The sequence below is a fragment of the Diceros bicornis genome, chromosome 7, assembly GCF_020826845.1.
Source record: "Diceros bicornis minor isolate mBicDic1 chromosome 7, mDicBic1.mat.cur, whole genome shotgun sequence".
NCBI classification, from domain to species: Eukaryota; Metazoa; Chordata; class Mammalia; order Perissodactyla; family Rhinocerotidae; genus Diceros; species Diceros bicornis.
In genome coordinates, this window is record NC_080746.1 from 52,867,394 (window position 1) to 52,890,652 (window position 23,259).

The 23,259-nt window shown below is 43.5% G+C and overlaps 1 protein-coding gene across 1 annotated transcript in view; it reads left to right on the forward strand.

The window, feature by feature from the left end:
* Window positions 1–23,259, forward strand: part of TENM4 (teneurin transmembrane protein 4) — a 397,674-nt gene that overhangs the window by 343,318 nt on the left and 31,097 nt on the right. Inside the window, 3 exon segments of the mRNA XM_058545514.1 lie at window positions 5,591–5,823; window positions 9,639–9,793; window positions 15,347–16,224. Coding sequence (XP_058401497.1) covers window positions 5,591–5,823; window positions 9,639–9,793; window positions 15,347–16,224 — 1,266 coding nt within the window.

The following is a 23,259-nucleotide window of genomic DNA, read 5'->3' on the forward strand; positions in this document are numbered from 1 at the left end:
GTCTTGCACTGCTACGGAGGTGGCTCTCAGTTATCCACATGGAGCATATGGGGCAGATGCTAAGTTGGCATAAAAGAAAGTCTTGGGATGGTGGAAAGAGTCAAACAGACCTAAAATATGATAATTATTATATCTATATATCTCCATAATTAGATATATTATTCATGTAACAATCATATATATTTTTTAAGATAATAATAATTAACGTATAGAGCATTTAGTGTGTAGCAGAGAGGGGGTTAAGTGATTTACATGGATTATAGCATTTTGTCCCCAAACACCCTGTGAAGTAGGTTCTCACGATTACTTCCAACTTACAAATGAAAACACCAAAGCTCCCCGATTGTGTGGCCTTGAAAAAATTACTCCATCTCTCTGAGCTTTAGTTTCTAATTTGAGGTTGATAAAATCTCTCTTGGAGGTTATTATAAGGGTTACAAAGGATGTTTGTAAAGTATCTAGCATTGTGCCAGGCACAGAGAAGCGCTCCAGAAATGGTAGTAGTAATAACAAGTATTCTTATTCTTATTATTATCATCATCATAACAATTAGATGATGCCGTCACCTTTCCCAAAAAGGAATTCAGTCCTCTTACAACCAAAGACACACATAATTAAAGTAAATTAAATAGAAATTGGGAAACAAACAAACAGGAGGAAACAGATATATGTGATTGAACATCAGATTAGACTCTGAGCTTCCTGGCAGCCAGAGTAAACAGGAAAACATAATTATTTTCATGATTTGCATTATCAGAAATGGGAAAATATGCCCACTTCTCAGAGTAGGAATATTTCTTCCTAACACTGAAATCTAGAAGAGATTTTCCATGAGCTTTGTATGGATGGTACTGAACTATGCGTTGATATGTGCCCTCAAGTTCAGTTTTACAGAAAACACAGAAGTACATTTCATATTAAGATCTTGGATGAAAACCTAGTATTTAATGTTAAAACTTCCCACCAGTGGTGGTAACTACCTGGGACATAGAGGGGCCACAAGAAGACTTAGCTGGGAAGAGCCAGGAGGCTAGAGTGTTTGTCCAGCTCTGCTGTGCATTTGTCCTGTGGCCTTGGGCTGGCCACCTAGCTTCTCCGGCATCCAGTCGCATCATCTGTAAATTGAGAGAGTTGTGGTTTGGGTGCCTTTTGTTTCTGATGTTTTGTCATCTTTTGAGATATCCATGGTATGATTTCAAAGCCAGCTTCCTGCCCTCTCTCAATTTGTTGTTTCCTCAGGTGCTAAAAACTATTTCTAAAGTGAACCAAAGTGGAAGGGAAAAGAGGAATTTCTTTCTGCTCTCCAGTTTCCTAAAGACAATCAGGAGTGAGAAGACCTGGGTTCCAGCTCTGATTTTACCCGGCACTTAGATATTGGCAAATCCTTTCCTCTCTCTGGGCCTTAGTGTCCCCATCAGTAAATGTCAGAGGTGGATTAAAGAAATTCTAAAATGTTGTCCTCTTCATCCATTAGCATTTCCTGTCTCAACTGCTCCCAGGAATAGCGTTTGGCTCCAGGCTGGTGCCCTGAGTCTGTGTGTGAGTCCCCAGGGCAGGCTCATCCCTGCCTTTGGCCTTTTCATCCTCAATGCCAACCCACCATGCTGGGCATGCTCAGCACAGGGACCCTTAATCCTTTGGGATCTTCCTCCGTGGACCCCTTCAGGGAACAAGCATCCTCACCTCTTCCCCACTTTCTTCCCAGGGTCATGGAGGAATATTTGAAGCCTATTTGAGCCCCTGTCTGTGTGGCTCCAATGCTCAAGTCTCCATCAAACCCAGCTACACAAATTTATGTTAATTCTACCAGAGCCCTTAACTGCCACAGGAAATAGGTCGGACAGGACAATATTAAGTCTGACATACTTGGCTTTTCCATTATGTAGTAACATATATATTCTGGAGGTTTCTCAAGGTGACCAGCTGCCATTTATTGGGCATTTTTATTTTTTAATGGAATAGACACTGTGTTCAGGGATTTACATTCTTTTTACAATTTTGTCCTCAAAATAGCCCTTTGAAATAGATGTGATTATCCCCAGTTCTTAGATGAAAAAACTGAGGCTCAGAGAATGAAGTGATTTGCCCAAGGTCACCTACAAGTAGGCGGTAGAACTGATATTTGAGCCCCTGTGTGGCTCCAATGCTCAAGCTCTTCTCACTGCTTCCAAGAATCAGTGGATCAAGTTCTGCCAGGTTGCCACCTGATGCTTCTTTACACAAGGCAGACCTTACTCCAAAACAAAGGGAGAATTCTCACTCAGAAGCAGGGAATAGATCACCTTTCATCCCAAGAGACTCCTGGGCTCGCAGAAAATTCCCTACACCATCCAGAAAGAGGACAGAGTAAGGCTTGACTTCAACTCATTAACTTCAGGAATGATACCCTTATAGCTTCCAAGATTTTATGTAGCTTCGGGAGGTACCAAGGTTATGTTTAAGGAAATAGAAAAGGATGTGGATCTTCAGAACTCCTATGGCAGACTCTAGATACAAAGCTGTGACCGTCCTCTGTGCCCAGCCCTGCTCAGGAAACTGGGGATCAGAATTGGATCAGATGTAGTCCCTGTCCACAGAACTGGGCCTGGGGTCTCAGCTGTAGGCCATCTTCCATCTCATGCTCTGAAGACATTTATGGTTTTCAGAGTCTTCTAAGACCTTGCTGCTTGAAGTACAGATAAGCAGCATTAGCATCCTCTGGAACTTGTTAGAAATGCAGACTCTCAAGCCACACCCCAGACCTGCTGAACTGAAATCTGCATTTTAACATAATCTCCAGGTAATTCATATGCACATTAAAGTTTGAAAAGCACTGCTGCTAAGGCCATGGTTTCCAAATATGGCGGGCAGATGCCCAGGCCCACATGAGTGGCACTTCTCTGGGGCAGTACAGGAAGACATGAGCCGGAAACTCAGGGGGCTAATCTGAGTGGACAGGGCCCCCCACCATACTCCCTCAGGGACTCATTTTCTGCCAAGGTGGATAGCACCAGTTTACCATAAATGATGCTCAAAGAAATGAAATAATCACCCCCACCCCATAGCTGTCATCAGGAAAGCAGAAAGATCAAGCCTGCCCCAGCATGGCAGAGCAGGATCTAAGGTCACTGCATTTTATTTAGCCAGAATCGGTGTCATCTGGGAGGATTCGATCTCTGCTGCATTATAGGATAAGTCCCAGGGGACCTTTCAAGATAAACAGGACGTCTCTCCTGTTACCACCACCCCAAAAGAGAAGTAAAAGAAAAGCTAAGTAATTTGGTTGAAAATACTATTCAAATAAACTAAAAATGGAGATGCCATCCATTTTTGGCAAGTAGCTGCTATGGGCTAGAAGACACCCAGCTGAACATTGGAAATAAAAAATGAGTAAAATCCTGTCTCTTCCCTTCAAGTATTGACTGTCAGATTTGGGAGACAGACACATAAATAAATAGCCACAGTGTTATGTTAAGTGTCCAGCAATCCAGACATGAACAGATGTGAATCTCAGTGCACAGAGAGGAAAGGTCGGGAAGGTTTGCCAGAAAAGGTACCATTGAAGCTGACTCCTGAAGAGTGAGTAGCAGTTCAGCAGGCTGAAAAGGGAAGAGGACAGGACATTCCACAGAGCAGGAACGGCAGGTACAGAGGCATGAAGTCATGTTGAGAGACAGGTTGTCAGGATTGCTGGAGTACAGGGCCTCTGTGAGGAAATGGCTGGAAAGAGGCTGGGAAGATGGAACAGCAGCAGAGCATGAAGGGCCTTGGGTGCTGCTAGGCTGGGGTGTCTGCACTTAGCTTGTAAGAAATGGGGAGTCCTGGAAAGGACAGCATTGAGATGACATGTTGGTATTTGGGTTATGTCAGAGACGAATGGCTTGGGGAGCACCCAGGCTGCAGGCAGGGAGACCTCCCCTTTATCTCAGAAGGAGGTGATGCAACAGTGGCATTAGGGCTAGAGAGGCAGGACAAGTTCCTGGAGAAAATCATGTTGTCTTAGTCAGATTTGGGAGAGAAAACAAAGGAAGGAAAGCCTTGGGTGTGGAGGCCAGTGCCCAAGACATCGTCCAAAGCAAGGGATGGTTATGATGACCGATAGTCAGGGCTAGATTAAGACCTTCAGGGACCTTAACGCTGAAAAGATTACAGTGCCTCAGTCTTCGAATGTAATTCAAAAACACCAATATATAAAATAAAGTTTTATTTTTCAAAAGAACCCAAAATTTACATGCCCAATAAAATGTAAAATAGCTTCTTTCTAGACTTTTCTGATCTTCTTACTTGCATCTTGAAGGGGTATACAGTGCCCCTACTCTAGTGCTCTAGGCACTGATCAGTCTGCCCCCAAATCCCCTAGCACAGTTGTCCCACAGTCCAGTGAAAATGATCAGTGCCAGGCCATCCAGCCTGAACAGAGAGATTCTTTTGAATCAGAAGACTTTCCAGAGACTTCGAAGGGGTTGCCAATACTGAGATGCAGTTTGAGGGCCTGGGAACAATCAGGCCATGCACAGGAACTGAAAATTAGTTTCCCAGGAGTTATGAGTCCAAGTCCAATGTGGCCTAGACTTGGAAGAAATTGTAAATCAGTACCATGTGATGGAAAAATTCAGGCTTAATAAGAAATGTCTACTCCATAGTCTTTTCCAAATGCAAAAACAGACATAATGACTAGTAATTAAGACAACTATTATGATTATTGAGTACCTACTATGTGCCATGCAATATGCTAAATATTTGCCACATGTGATTTTATGTAATTTTCCCAGTATACTGGCAAGGTAGCTGTTAACGTCCTCATTTTGCAGATGAAGAAAACTTGAGGCTCAGGAGACAAGGTAACTTGCCCAAGTTTCAGAACCAGGAAATGACAGAGCTAAACTTGGAACCCAGACTGATCTGATTCCAAAGCCTGTGCATTTTTCCTACCCTGTGCCTAGAGGATTAACACTTTCCTCTGTTGCATAGCCTTGTCTTTATGACTGTTTTCCAGAAACAGAACCATCATCAGCACTGCTCCTCTGTTTTGTTTATTTTTCCTTGGGTAGTGCTGCAAATTACAAACTAATCCTGCAATTCATTTATATCCGACTGCAGGAGGGAGATTACTGGGCTCCTGATAAGTATAACATGAGTGTCAACAGAAGACGGTGTTGATGCCGGCCGGGAGTCAGATCTGGCCAGGGTCTTATCAGTCAGTCCCAAGACGGCGGTGTGGCTGCTGTAAAAATTCTGTGGAAGAAGGGCTTGAGTGTCAAACTCTTGAAGTGTTTTTTAAAGTCAAGCCCTTTCACGTTTCTGGTTTGGATTTACAGGCCACCTATGGTAAACCTCATTGATAATCTTTTTTAAGAAAACATATACTGAGCACCTGATATGGGCATGGCACTGAGCTGGGTTTACAATCATTGGCAAGAGGCTTTTGCAGTAATAGTTGGGTGAGGGAGTAGTTAGACCAACCACTGGGGTCAGAAAAATTGGGGAACCATCACCCAGAATTGGGACATTATCCCCATAAGACATTTTTGCTTGGATTCAAGTTTTACATCTCTGGCTACCTAATAGAGAGAAGAAAGTGCTCACCAACTGGCATGTCCTTCTTTTCCAGTCACAGTCCAGCACATAAATACTACCTGACGACAGACCCCATGAGCGGGGCCGTCTTCCTTTCTGACACCAATAGCCGGCGGGTCTTTAAGATGAAGTCCACCGTGGTGGTGAAGGACCTTGTCAAGAACTCTGAGGTGGTCGCGGGGACAGGTGACCAGTGCCTCCCCTTTGATGACACTCGCTGCGGGGATGGTGGGAAGGCCACCGAAGCCACACTTACCAACCCCAGGGGTAAGGCCTAGCTTTTTAAATACTATCGGTAACATTTATGAGGGTAGTTTCCATTTCCAAAATACATGTTTGTCATTACAAAAAATATTGGAAAATACCAAGAATTCTATGGAGAAAAGTTAAAATTGTCATAATCCCACCTGCCAGAAATATTCCCAGTTATCATTTCCTATCTTCTTTCTAGTCTTTTTTCTAAGTGCATTTGTATGCCTGTAATGTTCGTCAAAAGCAAACAAAATGAGGATCACATTAAACTGTTTTAGTAACCTACTTTTTTTTCCTAACTGATATATCATGAACATTTCTCCGTGTCATTAAATAGTCTTCTTTGTACTCATTTTTAATGGCTATATAGTATTCCATCAAATGGATGTCCATCATTTATTTATCAGTCCCCTACTGTTGGACATTTATGCTATCTCTCACGTTACTGTTTTATAAAAACATTGCAGTGTATCATCTTTGCACATGTCTATGTGCTATAGGATGGGTTAACTGTAAATTTCAATTTTGAGTCCTTCAAAAAGTTGGACCTCTTTATACCCACAATCACAATTTTTCATTCAGTTATTCAGCAAGTTTTACTGAGTGTGCAATGCACTGTGGTTGCATAGATAAGTTCATTGTAGCAGAGTAAATAAGACTTGAACGTGAATCACTCTGATATGGGAGAGAGGAAGAAGTGCTCTCTGAGATGCAAGGAGAAAGAACTGCACACGAGAGTCCAGAGCTGAGAGAGGCCCCCATGCCTAGGAGACCAGGAAGGCCTTTTGGAGGAGAAGCTGTCATTATCAATAAACATCCATCAGTGGAGTGTTTACTGTGTTGCAGGCCCTAAAGCCAGTGACCTACAGTGTCTAAGCTTCAGGGTCCTCGTTGGTAAAATAGAAGTAATAATATCTTCTGTGTCCACCTCCTAGGATCAGTCTAAGGGTCAAAATTAATATATTTCATATGATAGCCTATAAAAATGTCATTAGTGATTGTATTATTAAATGCTACCAGATTTCAGGGCCTGGTTTCAAATCAAAGCAGTAAGACTCTAGTGAAATCAGGCAGTACCATATTCAAATTCAGACATTGCCACCTAATAACTGTGTGACTTTGGGTGAGTCACTTAACCTCTCTGAGCCTCATTTTCCTCATCTGTGAAATCGAGATATACTGTACAGTTGCAGTACAAATTAAATATCATTAGGAATGTGAATGCTTAGTACAGTGGTACCAGGCACATAATAAATACCCCATTAATGATGATTCCTTTTATAATTGTTATATTGTATTACATCACACCATATCATATCATATATCATATATCTCTACCACATACCTGGAGTGGTCAGGTGGTAACCCTGTGGGGTGAATATTGTGACATCTGTGGTTAATCTCCCTCCTAATTATGATTTCCTAATACTGAGAGAGTAGCCTGGAATGGAGAGAACACTGGGCTTGCACTTAAGGTCCCCAAGTTATGGTTTTGCTCCGCCACTCATTGGTTCTGGGACTTCCTCCTCCGGGCCTCAGTTTACCCATTGGTAGATGTGCAGATTGGCTTAAATGATCCCCCTGACACCCCTTCATTTGCAACATTCTACTCTCTTAGAATTAAAACAGTGTAATTTTTATTCTCTCCAGGTCTTTCTCAGTTGCTCTAAACACATGTTTCGAGTGTGTGTTCTCTACCCTTCCCTCTCTCTCTCTCTCACACACACACACACACACACACACACAAACCCACACACAGATGTTGTGGCAGTGAAATAGCCCAAAAGCCTATAATTAACCCAGATAGAAATGACAAGGATGCCACAATATGCAGACACTCTGCAGCAGGGAGGAGAAAAGATGTCTGTCTGTTTAGCACAACAAAAGGAGAAAAATGAAGTAATTAATCAGGGGACAGATCATTTCTATTAGCCTGTGCAGCCAACTTTGTAAACAAGAAACCCGATTGTTCATAGAGCACTCATCAGTCTTAGCAGATAGAAGAGAAAAACATCACCAGGCAGACAAGCAAACTCCTGTCTTGGTACTTAAAGAATGTAATCAATTTACATTCTAGGCAGGACAGAAGAAAGACTCTCCCCGCCTTGAGGCTGCCTGGTCCTCTGTGTGAAAACGCTCTCCAACCCTGAACAGTCTAAGGAGGGGGAGAAGGAACTACTGCCCCAGTGGGTTTTCATCACTCAGAGGCCCTTGAGTGTCTTACGCCGCCCTGCTGACCAGTCATGGACGCGTGGGCCCTGAAAGCCACACTTTCAGGAAACCCACAAAGTACTGATCACGTTCTCCTAATTATAAGTCATTAATAATTCTTGACAGCTAACTATTGCAAGTCAGATGTTATTATCCCCATTTTATCAATGAGGAAACTGAGACTTGGAAGTGAAGTGACCTGCCCAAGGTTGTACAACTGGAAAGCTTTCTACTTCGAGGGTCTCCGCCTCTCTGAGGCTTTTTCTGACCCCTTCTTTCAGTTCCCTCCCCAGAGAAAGCTGAACAGAACACAACTGACCAGAATCTCCGTTATTTCACCACGAACCTTCGCAGGTTTCTGTCATTCCCTGGGAGTACTCCGCATGTGACTGACTCATTCCCGTGCCTCCCTATCTCGACTGTGTGCTCCCTGGGGGCACGTCTCGTCTCCTCTGTCTCTCAGCCGCAGCATCCCTGAGCGGTTCTCCGTTTGGTAGGGGTCTGTCCAACTCTTGGGATTCTGGCCCAGGGGTGGAAGTCAGTATCACCCGTGAGCATTCTTAAAACACACCTTGGTCCCAGTCCCAGCCACTTCTTGAATTAGTATTTCCAGGAGTGAGGCCAGCAGGTATATGTTGAAAAAACTCTTCGGGTGATTCTGATACACATCACTTGTTAAGAGGTACTGATTGACTAGAATGGTTCTCAAACTTTAATTTGTATCATTATTGCCCCAAGTGCTTATCAAAAGTACAAGTATATGCTCAGGCTCCACTTGAGATTTTCTGAAGCAGCTACCTGGCAGGGGGCAGGGGGTGCCTGTTAGCAAGCTCCCAGGTGAGTCTCACCCACATCCAAGAGTGAAGAGTAAAGATTTAGAACAATCCCTTTATTTAACAGCTGAGAAAACAAATGCAGACATGTTTAGTGACTTGCCGAAGGTCACATAGCTGGTCAGGGAGAAAGTTAGTGGGGCAGGACAGTCTAGTAAATGGACTAAATGACGTTGAATAATAATTCTGACTCTCCTCTTTGATGTGCCTTTTTTAGAAATTAAATTCACCAATATTCCCTACACAAATCCAAAGGATTCTTTTTTTAGGCTCTATATGTCTATAATGACCAATGAGACTGGAATAGTAATAGAATAGAAAAACATGGAGGATGATTATCTTGGAAGAAAAGAAAAATTGTTACCAAAAGCGGGATTTGATTATTATAATTCCTGGTCTTCAGAAGTAGGTTAGTTTAAATAATTAACAGTTGTGATATTGAAAAAGATCCTCCTTACCACTACTTCTAGTGCTTAACAAACCCCCAGAAGTTATGAGTCCAGTTTTAGTGGATGATTAAGGTGATAGATGAAAATCTCCAGAGGCAGCAAGGTGGAAGGACCAGAGCCCTGGAGAATCTGAAGACTTGGGTTCTAATCCTTGCTTTGAACAAGTCACTCAAGACTCTGGGCTTCTGTCTCCTCATCTTTAGAAGGGGAATGAATCTGTAGGGAGGGTCTAATCAAATCATGGAGGGGTTGCTCTGTCAACTCAGGAGCTTCCACAAGTGTGTGGGTTGTCACCACCTCTAACACTGAATTCCCTGCTTTGGCTTCTCTGCCCCAGGCATCACAGTGGACAAGTCGGGGCAGATTTACTTCGTGGATGGCACCATGATCAGACGCATTGATCAGAATGGGGTCATCTCCACCCTGCTGGGCTCCAATGATCTCACCTCGGCCCGGCCCCTCAGCTGTGATTCTGTCATGGATATTTCTCAGGTAAGGAGAAACCTTCGTCTGCTGGAGCCCTGGGTCTGCACGTGCACCCTCTCCGCTGGCACCCAGCCAGCCTGCTGGCTGTCGGCTTTGTGCTGCACAGACTTTTAAGGGCACACTCTTGGTTCTGGGCCTGTGAAGAGCACTAAGCACACAGAGCTGAGTGGAGTACAGCTCCATGCTCTGGGAGATCACCACCAGGGGTGACATGTGGGTGACAGAGGGAAGCTCAGGGGACAGTGAAGAAATCTACCCAAGGAAGCCTCGAAGACAGCAGAGCTTCAGACAGCGCAATTTAAATCCATAGCCACCTGAATTCCCTCCTTGGAAACACTTTCAGGTACTTGTACATTGTCTGTTCTCTTTCTAGACTGTAAGCTACATGAGGACAGGAATTCTGTCTGTCTTTTCCTCTACTGTAACCAGGGTGCCTGGTACACATAGGAGCACAACCAATATTTAGTAATTGATTGACTGATTGATTGAATCTTAGCTTTACCATTCACTAGCTGAGTAACTTTAGACAAGTTCCTGATGTCCTTTGAGCCTCATTTTTCAATGGAAATAACTGACACTGGCCTGGCAGGATTGCTTGGAGAATACATGAAACAGTGCATGCAAGGCTCCTGGCACTGCTTGGCACTTCAGAGGTGATCAAGAAACAGAAGTTCTAGTCCCACTTTCACAGAGGTGACATCTGTGCCAGGTTTTGAAAGTTGAATAGGGGTTTACTGGGTGACAAGGCAGAAAGGGGACATTTCACACAAAAGGAACAGCATGTGCAAAGGTACAAAGATGTTAATGGGCCTGGAACATTCACGGAACATTGGAAAATTGAACACCTAGGCATAGGGTTTTTGGAAGGAAGTGGCAGGAGTTAAAACTGAAAGCATGATTTGGGGCCAGTTAGGAAAGGACCTTACCATAACATGCCAAAAAGTTTGGATCTTAGTAGGTGGACACCAGAAACCCAGTGTAGACCTGAGAGAGACACAAGTGACTGGCTATTCAGCGTGTCCTTAGTTTGTCCTGCAGTGACTTGGCAAGGGATGTGTCCTTTATTGCTAGATCCTCTAGCAGGGCCTGGCCGGTGCTGAATCAGTGAACATCCATCTTGCCAACATTAGCAAAACCAAGGAAATAAGGAGGCTTGAATTACATTAACTTACGAATTGGTGTCAGCAATAGCCACACTTAGCTTTTTAAACCCCCTCACTTCTAGGGGAGCCTGCACACACACAGGCCTTTTGCCACTGACTGCAGACCTGCTCCCTGTACTCAGTGGGCAGCAGAGGCTAGGAGGCCTCACTCATCGTGCCTGCCTCTGTCACTGACATATGTCGCACAGCCTCTTGCCCAGAGCCCCATGGCTGCTGCTGGCAGTCCCAGCACCCATGTCACATCCCTGTCAGATGCTGGTGTGGTTTCCCTCTGCACCAGCTAATGTGATTGTTACACTCCAGAATGGAATCTGTTCTCTGCCAGTTGACTTTCCAATTTGGCAGGCTTCCCCTTTCTGGCTCGAGTTTCCCTCTCTAGTCTGTGAGCAGGCTTGAATTACCCGTTAGGAAGCTGCCACAGCCTAGGGATGTGTGTACAAGTATTTTCGATTCTCAAAATGGGCCCTCCGCTGGCCAGCACAGGGTGCCGAAAATTTTCAATCCACACATTGGAAAATTGTTTAACTTCAGATAGAGGTTCTGCCAAGCAACCAGATCAAAGGCTTAGAAGATAACTGGCATGTTGTGGAGGGGGACAAAACACACTTAGATTCAGAAATCCTGGACTGAAGTCTTTATGCCCCTGGTCTCCACCAGCCTCCTCTGAATCTAAGCATGAGATTGTTTTTACCAAACTCTCCGACACAGACATGTATTTTTATATACACGTATGGGCAGGGGGTACTGGCTTTCATTGTCAGAGCTTCCTCTGTTATATACATCCAGCTACTTTACTGTCCCATGGGGAGCAGAGGGGTAAGCCAGAGAGCTAAGAAGACAGCTTGAGGCAAGAGTGCAAAGAAGAGAACCAAGGAACATAGACTAGCTCCTCTGGGAGGAGATGAAGACCAGGCCTGAGGAGAAGCTAGAGGGAGGCAGAGAGTGGACGAGGCACGGAAGATGCTGCAACCTGTTTAAAACGGGATTAGGTCTCAACTCAGCAGGCTGCAGCCACCACAGACACAGAATATAACTCTGTACTTAAGGTCTAGAATGATTTCCTGAAAACTTATTATGTGTCAGGCACTATTAGAGATAGGGATACAGAGATGAGCACAACTTCACTTTTCTCATTTAGCTGTCATAATAATCCTGGGAGGTAGATATTATCTACCCCATTTTATAGATAAGGAAACTGAGGTTTGGTGAAAGGAAATGCAGTTATAAATGCAGAGCCCTGTGCTAGGTTCCATCAGGGATGTGGAAATGAATTTCTTTATGAAATCATGTACATAAATTGCCTAGCACAGTGCCTGGCAGCTAGTAATAGGCTGTAAATACTAGTTCTCTTTATAATTTACAAAGACCTTCCTTGTACGTTGTACGTTGTCTCGTTTGATCCTCACAACTACTCTATGTAGTATTTGTTACCACCTTTCCCATAAGGAGGAAGAAGTTCAAAGTGTTTAAGTAACTTCAGTGGGATCACACCTGCTGTCGTTGTGGAACTGAGCTCGGAGGTGAGGGGTCCTGACCCCACATCCCTCGCTCTCTCTTTACCATTCACCAGTCATTCATTCTTTCATTTATTTGACAATCTATTTTTGAAAATAACTCTGCAACAAGGCAGTCAGCTCAGAGTGCTTTAGTAAAGGCACAGAACGTGAGGGGGAGAGGGACAAGGGAGCTCCCTTCCACCTCAGGACGGTAGAATGTGGGAGCTGGAGGAAGTGCAGAAACTATAAGTCTTGTCCCTCCATTTGGGTGGGGAATTAAGCTTCAGCACGATGATCACTAATAGGGAGGTGAAGGCGGCGAAGCTTAGGTACTTGGTCTGGCCCAGAACCATCTGGCAGAGGCACTGCGACAGAGCAAGCACTGACTCCAAGAGCCCTGCTCTTCTTTCCCAGGTGCCTTTGCGCCTGCGGGCATAAAGCATAGAGCAGAAAAGCACTTGCTCCTCCTTTCTTCTCCCCGATTCCTCTCCCTCTCCCTCCCCTGGCTCCCTCTTCCCCCTCCCACCCACCCATCAGGGAGCCATCTTTTCATCGTAATGACAGGCAGAAAGGTCTGGGCAACCAAGTCCCCGAGGTACCACAGGACCAGAGGCCATAAAATATTTAGCAGCCAGTGTTGACAAGAAATGAGTTTTAGGAAATTGAAAACTCCCCTGTCGCTTGAGAGTAAACTGTGTTCTTGATACAGCCGAAGGCTGCTGTGACACTGCTCCAGAGAGCCCTGAGAAGTGTGAAGGCAGCAGCCCTGGCCGGTGGCTCTGGCGTGCCTCGGCCTCCCTTTTTCTGTGGGGACACAGGGACTCAGGCTGGGAGTAAAAACAAGAAGACTTTAGGAAGCAGGACCTGAGGATCGTGCTCAGAAGAAATGAGAAAAGGCCCACCCCATCCTGAGCATGGCCCTGAGCTGAAGGCACAGATGGAGGTGGCCATATCTCATGTGTATATAATTTACTAGGGTTTCTTTTACATTAGTAAACTACTACATGTACATTATAGAAAATATAAAGAGTTAAAAATTACAAAGAAGTTAAAGTTACCTCTAATCCCAATACAGTTAACATTTTGTTGTATATCCCTCAAGCTTTTGATGTCCCCTCTATCCATAATCTATCTAATTTATTGTTGTACTTTTTCCCCAATTGGAATCACACTGTGCTTACAGTTCTGTAACCTGTTCTTTCCACTTAATACATAGCAAACATTTTCCGATGTCATTAAATATCCATCTATAACATCACTTTTACTAGGTACACAGAGTATGCTAACTTACAGGTGAACTAAATGTACTATAATTTATTTAGCCAGTTCTCTGTCATTAGGCATTTGGGTTGGTTCCAGTTTTTCACTATTATTAAAAATGTCTGTGATAAACACCCCTGTAGACAATGGTGTACAAGAGTAAATTCCTAGAAATTTCTTATCTAAGGGTATACTCTTGTTTAAATCAGCCCCAAATTGGACCGAATGTCAAGGGTTTGTAGGGGGCTCAGGAATCTGAGGGGTGGGGTCAATAAGTCAGCTGGAAGCAGCACCTGTCAGCACTTCCAGCCCATGTGCAGTGTGGCTGGACCTCTTGGGGACACAAGTGGCAAAATGCTTCCCTTAGTGCCAGCACCTCACAGTGTGATATGCCCAACAATCCAGCCTCCACATCCACTGAACAAAGCATTTCCCGCCTCAGATCCTGCTGGCTGCAGTCCCCTGCGTGCCCACCTGATGCTCATGGTGATCCCTGCCAGCTTCCCCGCCTGGCTCAGAGGAGGCTCAGACATGGGGCCCAGGACCTCTGAACCCCTAGTTCCCATTGCCAGCATCATTAATCCCTTCCAGGTGGACCTGTTCTCGGAGGTACTAGAAACCATGATCTAGAGCAAGGTTTCACAAACCGGTGTGCACAGGAGCACCCGGGCATTTTGTTTAAATGCAGATTCTGATTCAGTAGGTTTGGGGGGAGGCCTGCCATTCTTCATTGCTGACCAGCTCCCAGGTGACGTCAACACTGCTGGTGTGATGATCACACTTGAAGGAGAAAGGATCCAGTTGTGATTCCCAGCCCCACATTAGAATCACCCAAGAAGCTTTTGAAATCATGCCATTGCCCAAGCCCTACACCCAGGGATCTGGTTTAACTGATTAGAGGCGGAACTTGAGCACCATTACTTTCTAAAATTACCACAGGTCATTTGAATGTGTGGCCAGATTTGAGAATAACTGGTCTGAAACTGTGTCAGACAGGGGCCGTGGTTACTTTGTCTTCACATCCCCAGAGCCTAGCCTTGTATTAATCCAGGAACTCAAAGAATTGAGAAATCATCTTTCATCCACAGATCAACAATGCATGAAGAATCTTTCTTAAGCCTCTGAACAACTCCTGCTTCAGCCTCCAGACTCCATCTGCCTCCCCTCCCCATCCATAACATTAGCTGCCATTAGTTGAGCACTTACTGTGGGTCTGGCACTCTGCACTGTTGTCATTCCTATTTTACAGAAGGAAATATGCATGTGAATATTGAGGCTCAGAGAGGCAAAGTAATTTGCCCAAGGTCGTAAGTGGTGGGACTAGGATCTGAACCCAGGCCTGACTGACTCCAAAGTCTATCCTCTTGCCTGCTTTGTTTTGTTTGTTTGCTTATTTTTTGTATCCCCTTTTTTGTGTTTTATCAGTCTAATATAGACCATCACATGTCTCAGGCAGCTCTTGCATGGTTTCAGTCTGATCAGGAGGCTGATGTCCATTGTTGATGACAGGCTGCAGTGAGGATCAGGCAAGACTGCATGTGAAGGCACTTGGGACACTGTTACGGACTCTACGGGGTGTGGGATGACTAGTGGTGGGCAACTTGCCAGGCATTTGAGTGTTGGTGTCTCCCCATTGTCAGGTTCGCCTGGAGTGGCCCACAGACTTAGCCATCAATCCAATGGACAACTCCCTCTATGTCCTCGACAACAATGTGGTCCTGCAAATCTCTGAAAACCACCAGGTGCGCATTGTCGCTGGGAGGCCCATGCACTGCCAGGTCCCTGGCATTGACCACTTCCTGCTGAGCAAGGTGGCCATCCATGCAACCCTGGAGTCAGCCACTGCCTTGGCTGTCTCTCACAATGGGGTCCTGTACATCGCTGAGACTGATGAAAAGAAGATCAACCGTATAAGGCAGGTCACCACTAGTGGAGAGATCTCACTAGTGGCTGGGGCACCCAGTGTCTGTGACTGTAAAAATGATGCCAACTGTGATTGTTTCTCTGGGGATGATGGTTATGCCAAGGATGCAAAGCTGAATACCCCATCTTCCTTGGCTGTGTGTGCTGATGGGGAGCTCTACGTGGCTGACCTTGGGAATATCCGAATTCGGTTTATCAGGAAGAACAAGCCTTTCCTCAACACCCAGAACATGTATGAGCTGTCCTCACCAATCGACCAGGAGCTCTACCTATTTGATACCAGTGGCAAGCATCTGTATACCCAAAGCCTGCCCACAGGAGATTACCTGTACAACTTTACCTACACTGGAGATGGCGACATCACACTCATCACAGACAACAACGGCAACATGGTGAACGTCCGCCGAGACTCTACCGGGATGCCCCTCTGGCTGGTGGTCCCAGATGGCCAGGTGTACTGGGTGACTATGGGCACCAACAGTGCACTCAAGAGTGTGACCACACAAGGACACGAGTTGGCCATGATGACGTACCATGGCAACTCTGGACTTCTGGCAACCAAAAGCAATGAAAATGGATGGACAACATTTTACGAGTAAGTATCAAGACAAGGCCATGTGATGGTTTTGTTTCATGAGATGCATTGTAGGATTAGAGATGAATTGATGAAGTGTTAATTTTTGGGTGTATTGCATTTTAATTCATTTGGGATGTGAACCATTACCTGGAATATATTCTGCATGTTCATATTCCAGATGATTGCTCCTAGGAAGGAATGTGGTATAGTAGAAAAGGCATGAGCTTTGGAGTCAGAGGAGTTGGGCTTGAATTACCATGGAGTTAATCTCTCTAGGTCTCAGTTTCCACATCTGTACAATGGAAACAGTGGAGACCTGCCCGACATATCACAGGGAGGTAATGTGGATGAAAAGTACTTGATAAAGTGCTAGCATCTCCATATGACCACTGTCCAGAAATATGGCAATGAGAGAAGGAACAGTTCCATGTGGATGAATTGTCCACATAATCAAAGCTCATATCTTCAAGTTTCAAAAAATTTTCTTTCATTTTAACCATTTTGGATGGAACTTATGAAGTGCATTACATGCCTCCCTTCCCAAACGCATTATACAGACATGAAACCTTTCTTTTTATGAGTCAGGGTCATTAATAAGGAACAACAACAATTGCATATTATGCTGTAATATAAAGATAGCTTTCAGGAAATGAGGAAATGAGGCTACAGAACCCTTCACCCCTGCTCAAAGTGATTTTAAATTGTTCTTTTGTTAGCTCCTGTGTCTAATAGGTATGGTTTTACTGCCTCCTCCCTCAGCGTGGCGCTATCCTGTCACTATTTGTTTCAGTCGTGGTGCCCACCTCAACTGGCTCACTTCCCTTCTCTTTATCCAGGGTAGGGCTTCTTAAGTGATATGGTCAGAGAACCAGAAGTTCAGCTTATTACAATCCTAGCCAAAATTTAAAAAATATATTTCTACATCTGAGGTATTCCTCCATGAGATATTTTGATGAATGGACTTTGTAACATCTCCTTGTCTACTTAGATTTTTTTAAGCTTCTTTTTGAGGTCTTACTGATGTTCCAAACAACTGAGACTGCCAAATATGTGACCATTAGATAAGTATGTGGGAGATGGGGAAGGAACTAGTCTTGTAGACCATCATTTATGGGCCAGGAACTGCATTATTGCATTTCATCCTCACAACAACTCTGGAAGATGGGGAATAGTATCTATTTTACAGAAATAGAAACTAAGGCTCAGAGAGGCTCATCTGTCCACTGTTGTGTAATGAGAACATGGCAGAACAGGGATCACAACCCAAGTCTGTCTGATGCCAAAGCTCATGATCTTTCAGCTCTGCCCTGCTGGCCCCTGCTGAGTTTATTAATCCCTAATGAACTTGAATCCTTGAACCGTAAAGTTTTTCTCGAGGTTGATCAAGCATCAGCTTCTCACAGTCCTAGAATCCAAAGGAAAAGGATCTGTAATAGATTTTTAAATACAATTTACACCAAAAAAAAAGCCACAGCTATTTGTACAAAGTTCACTGGCAAAATTCCTCTCTCTAAACAAGGGCCTTGTTAATTACAAAGAAAAAGCAAAGATCCAGGGAAATAGCAATTATCTTGATTAACTCATTGAAATGGAAATATGCTAAATAATTCAATTTTCCCCCCATTGCCCATGGAAATCTCTTATACATTATTTAGCCAATACAGGGGTTTCTTTGTCAGAGCAAGTCAGTGCACTCAAGTGGTTCCCAGGGTCACTCCCTCCAATCCCAAAATGAATGCTTACACATCACTGCAACCATTACTCTCAACCAGCCCTGAAATCTAAAACCATTTCCTACACCTATGCCAGAAAGGATCCCGTTCCCCCCTTCCTGCCTTCTTTGATGAAATATAGGGCCAGAGTTGATGTTTTATGAAGAAGGAGAAGTTAGTACCATTGCTTTTTATAAAATGGCATTTGGAATTCCAAAGTATCCACTTAATAGCAGTTCTCAGGAGTTAAAGATAAAAGCTCTAAAATAAAAAAGAGAAACTTACTTTTTTTGAGATCCTACTGTGTGCCAGGCTCTTTCCCATTTTATCTTCACATCAACCTCTGAGAGTAGGAATTATCACCACATTTTTTACAGATGAACCAACTGAGTCACAGAGAGATTAGGTAACTAATCTAAAATCACACAGTGAGTACCTAGTGGAGCCAGAACACAAGTCTGTGTTCTTTCAACTACACTGACTGGGTTCACTGAAATTCTTTGAAACTTATCTGTATGATAGGGATTAAAATAGTATCTATTTCACAGGGATAGTCTAAGGTTCAAAATTTCAATGGGATAAAATATGGACGACTCCATGTCTGACTCATCATAAGTACTCAAGTGATAGCTGCTGTTGCTGTTGTTATTATTATTTCAAGCAATATTAGTGGCAGTACAAGTAATTGCAGAAATGTTGTTTGTGCATGAAAGGTATTACCCAGGAGCAACTGCAAGTAAACTAATCAAAGGAGCAGACAAAAGTTGTAATTGAAGGAGGTAGCAATTAGAAGGCAGACCAGAAGAGCAGAGTCAAGTGTCGTCTGAAGGATCAAGGTATGAATGAGGAAAAGGATCAGGTCCTTGAGAATGTCCAAAATGGGCTGGAAAAAGGCATGCAGAGTGGGTCAAGGAAAATGGTTCAGCTCAGATTGTAAACAAAGCATAGGGTACCAGATAGCTATTTTCACTGGATGTTTGCTATGTGACTCAGGGGAGGCTGGCTGACGTCCAAACCCAAGTCTCAACTAGACAGAAATAATGACTGCCCTACCCCATTTAAGGGCCATTATGAGGATCAAAAAACTAAATAAATACTGAAAGTGAAAATACTGTGCAAACTCTGAAGCTCCCAAGAAGTGAGGATGTGATATTATTATCATTATGGTGTTTCTTAACACAGATTTGGACAGATTTTGTCAATGCACTATTGCTCTAGTGAATTTTCTACTCTTAGCTCCACGAGACAGCTTAGTGGATTCCAACCCAAATGCTCTAATATTTAAAAAAAAAATCAACCCAGGCTTGCTTGTGACGTGGGCTATTACTGAAACAAGTTTTAAGTTGGCTTTATCGATCCTCTCAGCAGATTCAATAATACATCTAACATAAACATCACACACTTCAGAGCAACTTGACTTAAAGAGTGCACAGTTCTGGGTAATCAAGGTTACTTTCCTTCCCTCAGCCCACAGGTCTACTGATAGAAAACCTCAAAGAAGTCTGTAATGCAGTCCTCATCTCCAGTGTGTGGCATCATTAATTTCAGACTTGGACTCCTGTGCAGATGGCAATTGGAGGCTAAGAAAATGGCCTCATAAGCATGAGGTTCCAAAATTGGCTTCTTGAGTGGGCATGAGCAACCAGCTCCCCTGTTTCATAGGGAGAAGTGGCTCTGGCATCCCATGGTGCCCTGTGATAGCCCCTGTCATTCCTATGTTCACACTAACTACTGTGAGACCTTGACTAATATATCTCTGTACAAGCTTAGGGCTTACAACCTAGTAGGTGCTCAGTAAATATGTTATGAATGAAATGTAAATTCAGCAGAGAAGGAAGATAAAGAAGGTAACAAAAATATGCTATAGTGAGAAGAATACTAGATTTAAATCCCAGCTCCAGCACTATCAGTGCTCCAGCAGGAAATAGGATTCAACTAAAATGATTCAAATGAAGAGACTTGGCTTCCAGGATTTGCTTGAGGATGTAAGAGCTAGAAAGAGCATCGTTCCCAACCTTACAATGAAAATAAGCCAGACAAATGGCAAATTCATGAGTTTTCCTTGAACTCCTTCTCTGAGTCACAGGGCAACCAACTGGCAAAATCCAAGGAGAGACAGACTCCTGAAGAGAAAGACAAGATGTGAGCACTAGCTTCCCTGGGGTAGAAGCAACCAGTCATGCGTAATAAGGGTTCAGTTAGGTTGGTTGGTGAATTTATAAAGGCTAAGTGTGTACTGGCAAGAGAGTATAAAGCCCTTGGAGGCTGCAGACATTGGGAGAGTCCACATCCTCTTCAGAACTTTTCTCCACAAACCCCATCAGGTACTCACAGAAAAGAGTAGAGAAAGACTTAAGAAAGTGTTCCTTGTGTAGACCTGGGGGAGGGGTACAGCAGCTGCTGAGGGAGGGGCACACATATCTGCCTGTTCCACCCAGACCTTTCTCACTTTATCTCCTACATGGAACAAAAGCCTTAATCTGTGGAGAGAGGGGCAACTGACACTATCCTACTTAGGCACTGGTGGAAACTCATTGCAGCTGAAGGAAGGAAGAAAAAAAAATTTTAACTACTGCTAGGAGAGGAACAGGAATATGTAATGGGCCCAGAATTACAGCCTGAAAAGGGGCAGGAGCACAGAAGAGGCCACACTCCTGAGACTCAGGGACACATGCATATATAAGACTGAGGCTTAATCAGAACAAGAGAGAACTCTCTTATGCTCACCACCCACTACCACTTGCTAAAAAGCTAAATATAACAATGAAAAGCAGAATACTACTGGGAAAGAGATAAGAAAGGGATGAGAACATGGAAAGAGACCCTTTATAAGGCCCAGCACAAAGAGGGGACCTAAAGCTGAGAATGGAGTAGACATTGAGGAAAAAAACCCTCTGGCAAACCAGTTTTTCCCCCTAAACACAAGGTATTGCTGGAGGAATTTAAAGCCTGTGATGCACTAAGGTTAACCATAGAAACAACAAACTTCAAACCAGCCCAAATCCTAATTAAATTAACTCGAACTCCCTCACTAAAGTCCTAGTAGAAGGAAACACATCCCCATTTCCATAAAACCTGTTACCTTAGTCTCTACTGTGCTACACAAGATATCACACTTTAAAGTGAACATGCATACAAAAAGGCAAGAAAAATCAACACACTCCAAAGAGACAAAGGAATCATCAGAATCATACTCAGATATGACACAGATGTTGAAACTATCTTTCAGAGAATTTAAAATAACTATAATTATGTTAAAGGCTCTAATGGAAAAGGTGAACAATATGCAAAATCAGATGGATAATTTCAGCAGAGAAATTGAAACTATAAGAGAGAATCAAATGGAAATGCTAGAAAAGAAAAACACAGTTACAAAGATGAAGAATGCCTCTAATGGGCTTGTCAGTAGACTTGACACAGCTGAGGAAAGAAGATGCATTGATAGAAATTACCTAAACTGAAACACAAAGAGAAATGAGTGAAAAAATACAGAGCAGGGCATCTAAGAGCAGGGGAACAATATCAACTGGTCTAATATGCATGTAATTGGAGAAGAATTCCAGGAGAAGAGAGCAAGAAGAAGGCAGAAGAAATATTTGAAGAAATAATGGTTGAGAATTATCCATAATTAATGACAGACACTAAACCACAGACCCCAAAAAACTCAGAAAACACCAAGCAGAATAAACACACACACACACACACACACACATCTAAGTATATCATATTCAAACTGCTGAATACAAAACAAAAAGAGAAAATCTTGAAAGCAGCCAGAAAAAAAAGAGGCATTTTATACAGAGGAGCAAAGATTAAAAATTACAGCCAACTTCTCATCAGAAACTGTGCAAGCTAAAAGACAGAAGTGCTGAAAGGAAAAAAAAACAAAAACAAAAACCAAAAAAAAAAAAAACCTGTCAACCCAGAATTCTATACCCAGCAAAAATATCTTTCAAATGGAGAAATGTTCTAGAGGTGTAGGCAGGGATAAAGGAACTAAGAAAGGATGTGAGGCACCCAGGCACTAAAAACAGTGAACAACCATGACCAACATGCAGGCTTAAGGGCAAGGCAGGGAAGGAATAGAGTATTAATTACTGAAGCCCAGTGGGAGCTATGACCACAAAAGAGAAGCCATCTGGTAGAAGCTGTAATTGTGGATAGATGCAGCCACTATTAGAAATATGGCACTAAAGCAGATAGGGAGTGAGTAGAAACTTCTCTTGACCTCCAGTCTCTTACCAGTGCCTGACATTGACTGAATCCAACCAGAAGCAAGCCAGCAAGGGGTCTCAGTAATGCAGTCTGCAAGGGTCAGCCCTTCTGGGCACAGAGAATGGCAGAGAAAGGATCTGAGGGGGAAAACAGAGAATAAGCAGCACAGACACTGACTGGCTCTGTGATACTGTAGACACAAGTGGCAGAGCCAGGATTCAATCCCAGATCCACCTCAATCTTAAGCACTTTCCACCAGACTCATTGCCTCAAGTACAACATCAGCAAGAGAGAAGACCTACAGTGGTAAGGTAGACTAGATCTTGGAAATCCTGAAGGCTAGAATTCATTACTGGGACTTAATTCTATAGGAAATGGGCAGCAAGTACAAGTTTTTATTGCAGAAGCCCAAAAGTGCCCTGGCTCTGATACAGTTTGGGAGTGGCTAATGATGTAGTGATGCCATCTATGATAGTGGCCTGAGGCCAAGGGAACTATTGGTGTGCATGGGCTGTGAACTCTAATTATTCACAGAGGATACAGTGTCCAATTCCTCTTGTTGATGATGGTGTTGTTTGAAACAATCATAGATGAAAGTCATAAAAATCAAATCTTTATTTTCCAACCCAAAAGTCTGATCAGCAAAAAAGTTAGCATCAGAGAGGCAATTTGGCATTTTCCTTGCCGGCTGCACATAGTAAGTGGCTTGAGGAGTGAAGTATTGAGTGTGAAGAAGAAAGCCTTGCAGTGTGTGTGCAGATACCCTTTAGTGGTCCTCTTCTGAGAGCAAGTTCACAGCAACTGTATGAATCTTTTATGTGTTTTCTTTCCTCATGCTCCAAAGATGCTTTAGGAAAATGGAGTGAAGAAAAGTCAGTGGAAGGAAATAATGGAAAGCCAATCATCTGGCCATCTCTTATCATACCCCCAAATAGGGACTTGCCATCACTGCAAAGTCAATTGCAGTGATATCAAAGCAAAGCATCTTGAAGGAAAAACCGTCAGCCTTCTTGACCCACTTGAGATTTCCAAACACAATTTTTTCTTTAACGTAGTGATGAACACAAAGGTTATGATGTGAAACAGCATCACTTTTATGGGAAGCCTGATGAAAGAACACAGACTT